This window comes from Carica papaya, chromosome 5 (genome assembly GCF_054855325.1).
Source record: "Carica papaya isolate Zhongbai chromosome 5, ASM5485532v1, whole genome shotgun sequence".
NCBI lineage: Eukaryota > Viridiplantae > Streptophyta > Magnoliopsida > Brassicales > Caricaceae > Carica > Carica papaya.
The window spans coordinates 14,554,169-14,563,255 of record NC_142313.1 but is presented as its reverse complement, the minus strand read 5'-3'; the positions used below and the strand labels follow the sequence as shown (position 1 = coordinate 14,563,255).

General features: G+C 33.5%; 1 protein-coding gene across 3 annotated transcripts; it reads left to right on the top strand.

Annotated features, from left to right (window-relative positions):
• Window positions 1–2,025: 2,025 nt before the first annotated feature.
• On the top strand, window positions 2,026–6,517 carry LOC110816223 (DNAse I-like superfamily protein). 3 transcript variants are annotated; one of them, XM_022044333.2, is made up of 12 exons: window positions 2,027–2,454; window positions 2,550–2,637; window positions 3,039–3,107; window positions 3,257–3,344; window positions 3,429–3,533; window positions 3,610–4,237; window positions 4,331–4,524; window positions 4,651–4,759; window positions 4,881–5,029; window positions 5,193–5,489; window positions 5,589–5,658; window positions 6,006–6,517. In XM_022044333.2, exons 1-10 carry the CDS (start codon window positions 2,425–2,427, stop codon window positions 5,416–5,418), a joined length of 1,686 nt encoding a protein of 561 aa, XP_021900025.2. In that variant the 5' UTR covers window positions 2,027–2,424; the 3' UTR covers window positions 5,419–5,489; window positions 5,589–5,658; window positions 6,006–6,517. The 3 variants fall into 3 exon arrangements, with proteins under 3 accessions (XP_021900028.2, XP_021900025.2, XP_021900026.2); XM_022044334.2 differs by having other exon boundaries at window positions 5,586–5,658; XM_022044336.2 differs by lacking the exons at window positions 5,589–5,658; window positions 6,006–6,517 and having other exon boundaries at window positions 2,026–2,454; window positions 5,161–5,297.
• Window positions 6,518–9,087: the final 2,570 nt, after the last annotated feature.

The window sequence follows — 9,087 nt, the reverse complement described above, 5'->3', positions numbered from 1 at the left end:
CTTTAATCTCCAGTTTTCCAATTCAACCATAATCACATAAAATAAACAAAATATGCATAAGAGAATACAATCACATTTTAGTTTCCTAATTTAACAGTAGTCACATAAGGTAGCAATACATACATTAAAAATTATAAAATTGATCAATCAGATATTATCATGCACTCAAACTGTAAAATAAATCAACAGAAATCAACATGGAATAATTTTCGGTTCTGGCTTCATTAGTAACCCGTAATTAATTATAGATATTTTCTAAATTGTACAAAATACCATATTATTGTTAATTTGACTTCAATTTTATAACAGAGAATAAGGTGAGAGATTATTACTCAAATTAACGTCCAAAAAGCTAAACTTGTTGACTGCGCTTATTGGCGGTCCTCGGGTTCCCTGAATTTTTCTTCGGGGATTAAAACGCACTTCAAATACCTACAAATATCCCAAAAACCTAAAATCGGTGTCAGCACCTCTTTTTGGCCAATTCTGAAATTCTGACACGACAGCTCTGTCGTGCTCCGGCGATAGCACTGATGGGCGGTTTGCCTCGGGTCAGCTGTTTTCGGTCGGTTTTTCATCAATCCTTGCGAGAAAACACGTTAAGAGGCTTCAGTTGGCCCTAAAAAAAATGAAAAATCGAAACTCACCAGCAGCAGGGTTCTCTAGTGCGGTGGCTCCACCGGCTCACCTTTACGGTTAGGTGTTTTGCTTCGGTCAACCTGTAGAGAAGAAAACAGTGGTTAAAATGGTGAAAGAATTACGCATAACGGGAATCGGGAAGGGCCTCATCGGAGGCATTTTTGTAATTTTTCGCAGCGCCAGCGCCTGGTTTTTCCCGCAGTTTTCAGCCAATTCGCCGATCTTTTAGCTCCGATTTGGCCATGAGGATATTTAAAATTGAATTCCGAGCAAATAAATTTTTTTTTACCTCTTTCGACAGTCGGAAGTGGCTCTGAACCGTTGATCGCGTTTAAATCTGACCGTCCGATCACGTTTGGGGAGGGAACGCATCCGGGCCGTCCGTGCGCGCAGGAGTGAATCTGGACCGTCCGATCGCAGGCACATAGACCGCCCGCGTGGCCTCCTGTGTGGCACCGCATCAGCGTCCGTTGCCACGCGGCGCATTCTGGTTTGTCAGGGCTGCTGACTGGGCATTCTACGTAACACAACTTTTTTAAATTACGTTTTAACCCCCAGTTTTTAATTTTTTTTTTAAAAAATATCATCATAACTTAAATTTTCACCAATTTTTTTTAAAATTATTTTCAATTTCATCCCCCCTCCTATTTTCCTTCTTTTTAGATTAAATTAAAATTTTAAAATTATATTTATAAATTAATTTAAATTATAATTAAAATAATTGGGTATTACAAGTAAAATTTAGAATAATAATTTACTATTCATATATACATTTTCTTAAAAAAGATATCAAGAACTAAAATATTCCAAAAATGGATACTAATATTATAAATAATTAAAGAACTACTTGTCTTTGAAGTAAATGTTGTAAATATTAATATTACAATTAAAACCAATTAATTAAATTAAAGGAAATGATAATAATCCAATGAATTGTGCAATTTATTACATGGCACTTGGGATTTAGGAGGATAAGAAAAGGAGGGGGATTTGAGGTGTTATGGTGTCAAGTAATTAATTAGTATAATCCTAGAACACATAAAACCTTGAAATATGAAAAGTAAAGAGTTGGGTTGTAGGGCTCAGTCTCCCACATTTAGCATGTGTGTTAAGATTAGTGAATTAAACACTCCAAGAAATTACTTTATTTTTTAATTAATATAATAATCAAGGTTGGCCTAACAGGATCCTACATTTATGTAAACCAAGTAATTTTGCACATGAAAATTAGCAAATATCAAAACAACAAATCAAGACCTCTTTTTTGTTTCTTAAATGCAAGGAACATTCTTCTTTAACTCAAAACTCCTATTTATGCATTGTTAAACTCTATACTCTCTCTCTCTCTCTATATATATATATATATATTGCTCCTTGGAAACATACAAAATAAAGTTTTAAACTTTAACGTCTTCTGAGTTTTGGGTTATTGGAGTCAAGGGGAGATCAGTCTGATTTGAAGTAAAAAGCTTTCTCTACTCCTCTCTTGTTTCCTCCACTTTATTCTCCTCAAATTCCATTCTACTCTTTCACCCTACATTGTCTTATTTCTCAATTTCTTTCTTCCCATGAACAACCTATTTTCTTCTCTTCTTCCTCTTTTTTATTTCACCATTCATCTCTTAAATTTCGGGAATTGGCAGTTCCAGTAACTCCTGCTTTCAGTTGTTCAGATCTTTGTTTCTTCTACATCTGCATTCTGTTGTAAGCAAAACCCACAAAATCATATACTTCAACAACATCCATTATTGGTATATCAGGATACCCACATGAAGTTGTGAAACAATGAGAGATGGGAGCTCCAACAAAAGCAAGGTTTTGATAAATCTCTTTCTCTATGCATTTTCTTTTTCTTCCAGTTTCAATTTCAATCACTAACTCTCCCACTTTTCTCTTTTATTTCCTCGAAGCTTTCATGGACCAAATCACTCGTGAAGAAGTGGCTCAATATCAAGAGCAAAGCCCAAGACTTTCTCGCCAATGATGTCGATTATGGAGGTCATTGTTCTGTTACTAACATTCCTTGCTCATTTTCACATCAATTTGAGTTTCTTCCCTTCCCAATCTTACCTTCTAAAGCAAAAACAAAAATGGGGTCTCCATACATTGTTTCTCTGACATTAAAAAATTACATAGCGTTTTTTTGTTTGTTGTGTTTTGATCTTTAACGGGTTTTACTTTGCAAGCAAGAGTGTGTTATTTGTTTTCTTCCCCTTTCATCTGTTTCAACTTTCAATCCCATTTATTTTTGTATGTTTTAATTTTAGTTTTTTTTTTTAAAAAAAGAAAAAAATTTGGTTCAGCTTTTGTTTCTTGTGGTGTTGGAATATGTGGAATTGATTCATTTTAACAGTGGGTATAGCAGAAGCTTTAACAACTTTATGGTACCTCTTTTTCAGGTGGTGATGAATATTGGAAGAACAACTTCTCTGAGAGGGAAGCATGCACCACCAAGAAAAGCAAAACAGGTTCAGCATCAGACACCACCTCTGTAATCAGTATCAATATTGCCTTGGACCACACTACTCCTTTAACCTTCATATTTTAAACTAAACCCAAATATTAAAATGAAAATCTTTTAAGCTTTCCTAATACCCAATACAATGGATGTTTGCAGAGAGAATGAATAAAAGAAGCTCTGATCGGGTTTGGCGAAGTAAGATTGATCTTGATCCCTCACAGGTCACAGATGTGCATAATTATAGGTATTTTTTTTTTTAATGTTAGGCTGATTAGTATCTTTTCAAGCTTTGATTTTTACTGTTCATTTTCATTTCATGTGGGCTCAGGATTTTTGTTGCTACATGGAATGTGGGGGGAAAATCTCCCCCAAGTTATTTAAATCTTGAAGATTGGCTTCACACCTCCCCTCCTGCTGATATTTATGTTCTTGGGTATGCTCCCATTTTGCTGTTTATGGAATTTTTATTGTGATCTCTGGATACCCTCGTTGATAAATTTGGCTCTCAGGTTTCAAGAAATTGTTCCTTTGAATGCGGGTAATGTGTTGGGTACCGAAGATAATGGCCCCGCAAGAAAATGGCTCTCTCTTATTCGAAAGACTCTAAACAGTCTTCCTGGAACTAGTGGGAGTTGCCATACACCTTCTCCAATCCCTGATCCAATTGTTGAACTAGATGCCGATTTTGAGGGATCAACAAGACAGAAAGCTTCGTCTTTCTTTCATCGCAGGTCATTCCAATCCCTGAGCCGCAGCATGAGAATGGATAATGACAAGTCAATGTCACAACCACGACTTGATCGTAGATTTAGCGTATGTGATCGAGCTATCCTTGGTCACAGGCCTAGTGACTGTGACCAAAGTTATAGATGGGGTTCCTCTGATGATGAGAATGTATCTGGGGATTCACCAGTTACTGCTCAGTATTCTCAATATTCACCAACATCCTACAGTGGATCATTTGCCATGGAGGATAGAGACAGACAGAGAGGGCACTCAAGGTACTGTTTGGTTTCTAGTAAGCAAATGGTCGGAATATATCTAACGGTATGGGTGAAGAGTGATCTCAGGGATGATGTTCGCAACATGAAAGTGTCTTGTGTTGGCAGAGGCTTGATGGGTTATCTAGGAAACAAGGTACAGTTTGCTTATAAAATTTCACTTTCTGAGAGTGAATTTTTCTCCTGAATTAAGAAAAAAATGTCAATCTCATTGTCTTGGCTTTTCCAGGGTTCAATTTCAATCAGCATGTCTTTGCACCAAACAACATTTTGCTTCATCTGCAGTCATTTGACCTCTGGGCAGAAGGAGGGAGATGAGCTTAGAAGAAACTCTGATGTTATGGAGATTCTGAGAAAGACAAGGTTCCCCAGGGTTCATGGCATGAGAGATGAGAACTCTCCTCAAACAATTTTAGAGCATGAGTAGAGATCTTACACATTAAATTTTGGTTATTCTTCCATTTTAGTGTTTCATGTGCTTTGGTAGTGGAAAATCCATATGAATTAATATTCTGGCTTAGATGAGTTCTATTATTTTCTCTTGTACAGTCGTATCATTTGGCTTGGGGATTTGAATTATCGGATTGCAATGTCTTACCGTTCTGCTAAGGCTCTTGTTGAGATGCACAATTGGAGGGCACTGTTAGAGAATGATCAGGCATGTCTTATTTTGTTTAGCTGTTTTCTAGAATGTTCGTTATAATGTTTGAAGGATGTCCTTGGCTATTTTGATCTCTTTTTGCGCCTTCTTAATCTCAACAGACCGTTTTTACTTGCAGCTCCGGATAGCGCAGAGAAAAGGACGAGTGTTTGAGGGATGGAATGAAGGGAAAATATATTTCCCTCCCACATACAAGTATTCAAATAACTCAGATAGATATGCAGGTGATGATAGGCATCCAAAGGAGAAGCGAAGGACTCCAGCATGGTAATCTCAATCTCTCCTAAACAAATCTTTTTACTGAGATAAATATTGGAACATTAAATTGGCACGCCTTATGATACATGGCGCCGGGCATAAGGAATCATGTTACCTTATATACCATAAAATTCTGACAGAATTTAGGGCTAAACACGGGTTTTACATGAAGGTGTGATCGTATATTATGGTACGGAAGAGGCCTAAATCAAGTATCTTATGTTCGTGGAGAATCAAGGTTCTCAGATCATAGACCCGTGTACAGTATATTTCTGGCAGAGGTTGAATCTATAAACCGTAACAGAATCAAGAAAAGCATGAGTTCTGCCAGTTCAAGGATTGAGGTCGAAGAGCTGTTGCCATACTCTCACGGATATACTGAACTCAATTTCTTTTAAGGGTCAAATTCCTTAGTATGCTCCCTCAAGACATCAAAAGCCAGATCCTTTGTGCTGCACTTTTGCACAAGGTAATTTATTTTTAAAAAAGAGCATGATATCTTTTTCAGCAGTGTAAGCATGTGACTTCGCTTGTCATTGAAAATGCTTTCCTATGATGTTGACAGCAGTCCAAGATCATGTGAAGTAGATGGGGTTCGGTAGGAGTTTCAATACTGTTTTGCCATCCCAGTCAATCAGGTAAACTTTTGTATAGTTCATCGAATTGATATTAAGAATATAATTAATAAAGATATAAAAAAAAAGCAAAAGTTTTTATAAGTACGATCATTTAGATATTACGGGTAGATTCGAGTACCAATTTGGAAGGTAAATAGGATGAATCCTCAAGACCCCATGGGGCCAAACAGTTGAAGAACCTACATGGGTGATGTGGTATGATTGAATCCAACTCTCTTATGCACAACAGTTTACTACAGAGTGTATGCAATTATAATTTTTGTTTATTGAAACATTTGTAAGCAGAGATAATGTGTTGCTTGCTGGTATTATTAACTTTTATCAATTCTGGTTCCCCATCTTTGCAGGGTCCAAAGAAGCTCGATAGCGATAGGGACACATGCCTACAACCCGAAGAGAAGGATTAGTCCATGATTGTATTGATTCCAAATATGCATATTTTGAAGGCTTTTCCTCTTTTACAACAGGTACAGATTTAATTGTGATGATAATAAGTTGTGAGTCCACAAACTCGATGGCCTGCAATTGGTTTCATGATGCGAAAAGCATACAGTCTCTAACTAGGTAATAGAAGTTGACTAATTGGCCTCAATTATTGTTTGGTGTAAATGATGGAAACAGCCATATCGATTTGTTGAATATGTAATACGTAGAACGAGGGGGGAGAAATGTTAGTCTTGGCGATTTTGGGTTTATTGACAGTTGTTTATTAGTAGAAATAAAAATAGAGTTGTTTGATGCGAAAACAAGATAGAGAATGTTTTTCAGGAATTTTTCCAGAGGAAGAGGAAGAAGGAAAAGAAAATCAGAGATGTATTTGATACTCATTGCGACTGATAAAAAGAAGCTAAGCTGTGAATCTCTTTTTTTTTTTTTTTTTTTTTTTTGAGATGAAAGAAAATGATTATTTATTTTAAATTTTCATATTTTGTGTCAAGTAAAAAAGGAATATTGAAATTGAATATGCACACAAAATAAAGAGTATAATAAAATATAAAATAAAATAAAAAATAAAAAACTAAAATTGAGAAATTTTTTTTTTTATTATTTTAACAATAAAAAAAATAAGGATATACAAAGAAATTAAAAAAGAAAAATAAAGGAAACGGGAAAATCTCTTCCTCTGTGCCCCCCAACTTGATCTCTTTCCTGTGCTTACACTGGACGCGCCCATCGGCGCGTGCCGGAGAACCTACAATATGATTGGTGGTTTTAACTCTGCCATGTGTCTTTTCAAATAATAAAAATAGGAATAAAATAATCCGTGCCATGTGACAACTCAAACCTCCCTATCCCTCTACGTTTTTAAATCTGACATATCATTTATAATAATTGGTCACTGACACGTGGCATTAGCACCTTCATATATTTATGAATAAAATATATATATGCCTTACCTTTTTTTTTTTCTTTAGTATTTAAAATTTTGTTTTCCCTGTTAATTTTAATTTTGAGAAATTAATTACTGAAATTTTAAATTGTGGGATTAATTATCAACTATAATATTTAATATCGTCTTAAGTCATGTGTTAAATAAATTCAAACAATATACTATATTTTATTTAAATGGTAACTAAAATAGAAAAAGAATAAAATTAAGTTAATCAGATAAATAAAAATATCAAAACTTCACATTATTATTAACGAAAATTCAGATGAACGTTGGAGCCAGTAATCTGTTATTATCTCGCCTTAATTCATTTTGAGTGGTGCGCTAATTAATATAAAGTATTTTAAAGTTATTATTTTTAAGAAATTAACACAAATAATAATTTAAAATATTGAGAAAGAGGGGCCCACTGTACTTGTTTGTAGCTCCAGAATTTAAGGATGAAATTGATGTACTAACACTCTTTCACATCTTTTTAACACTTGGTTAAAAGTCTTTCATGTTATTCTGAGTTTAATATTAATATTTTCTCTAATAATTTAATATATTAAGTTACCTGAAATCGCTTTTATTTTAGTGCTTTAAAAAAATTCTATTCAAGATGAAAATTACAAAGAAAAAGAAAAAAATTACATCAAAAAATATTATTAATTAGAGAACCCAAAGTTCAACCTATTTGTTCAAGTCCAAACCCAAATTGAAAAATTAATGTCTCCACAAATCCTAGTTTTCTCATATTCTATATGTATACTTTACAACACTAGTATTACATAAGTAAAGTTAGTGATGGACATGGTCAGATTTTATTTTATATTTGGATAATTCAGTAAAAGATTTGGTATGATAGCTCGAAAATACTTCCGAGTTAATTTTTCACGTTTAATATTTTTAATTTAATTTTTATATGTGTTTAAAAATATATAATAAAATTAAAGATATAGTTTAGATTCAAATGGAAAAATGATGAATAAGTATGAATAAACTAGAATAAACATGAACATGCATGGAAAAATGTGAGAATCTTTTAAATGAAGTGGTATAATGACAAGTGGTAACTTTTAGATGAATTGATATACTGTAAAATGATAATTTTTAGATAAAGTAACATAACAGAAAGTAACAACTTTTAAATAAAATGACATAATATAAATTGACAACTTTTAGATAAAGTAATATGTAAAAAGTGATAACTTTTTAGATAAAACGTCATGTGAAAAGTGATAACATTTTAGATGGAGTGACATGATGAAAGGTGACAACTTTTAGATGAAATGATATGACGAAATGATGACAACCTTTCTCTCATTGCTCACCACTCCTATAAATAGGGAATGAGAGAATGGAGGAAGAGACATTACAGATGAGAGAAAAATAGTGATAAGCATAGAGATGAGGGAAGAATAAGGAGTACAAAGTATGTGATTTTTGAAAGTATTATAAGGTTTTAGATAACAATCTTAGAAAAACTCTACTAAATTTGTGAGAGTAAATGAAGAGGAAGAGAAGAGGAAAAAAGCTCACAGTCAACAGAAGGTTATAAACCATTAGAAAGGTAAGCATTTTCTTAAGTTTTGAAGTTCGATTTCTCTTTAACTTTTGGAATTAATTTTTGAGTATTGTATTGGATATTTTTTAGTCAAGAAAGTGATAAAAAATTATCCTGAAACTCTTTCAGATTTTTAAGAGAAAAAAGTCATAAATAAAAATAGAACTCTATTGGAATTAAGATTATGACTGGTAAGAATCTAAGGTAAGTGGATATTATGGATTCATACTCTATGTAATTTTGAAGTATTTTACGTATTTTCAATATAAATATATGAAAGTGTTCGATTTTTTTTTTTCGTATTTACTAAGTAAGTATTTGTTAAAGTTTTACTTTGATATAAGTATTATTTCACTTTTTATTTTTAAAGTGTGATTTTGATATGTGTGTATCACTCCTTATGAAAAGGAGTTGTTCTGAGAGTACCTCCATTATGGTGGCTATCAATATGGTCATACATAACCATTTTACGTTCGAGTGTATTGACAAAGTG

What these genes read in the sequence shown, in the direction of transcription:
- LOC110816223 (XM_022044333.2), top strand. Translation starts at nt 2,425, where the DNA reads ATGAGAGATGGGAGCTCCAACAAAAGCAAG. An exon ending in TGGGTTATCTAGGAAACAAG is followed by an intron (nt 4,238 to 4,330) that starts GTACAGTTTGCT and finishes TGGCTTTTCCAG; the next exon opens with GGTTCAATTTCAATCAGCAT. An exon ending in CAAACAATTTTAGAGCATGA is followed by an intron (nt 4,525 to 4,650) that starts GTAGAGATCTTA and finishes TCTCTTGTACAG; the next exon opens with TCGTATCATTTGGCTTGGGG.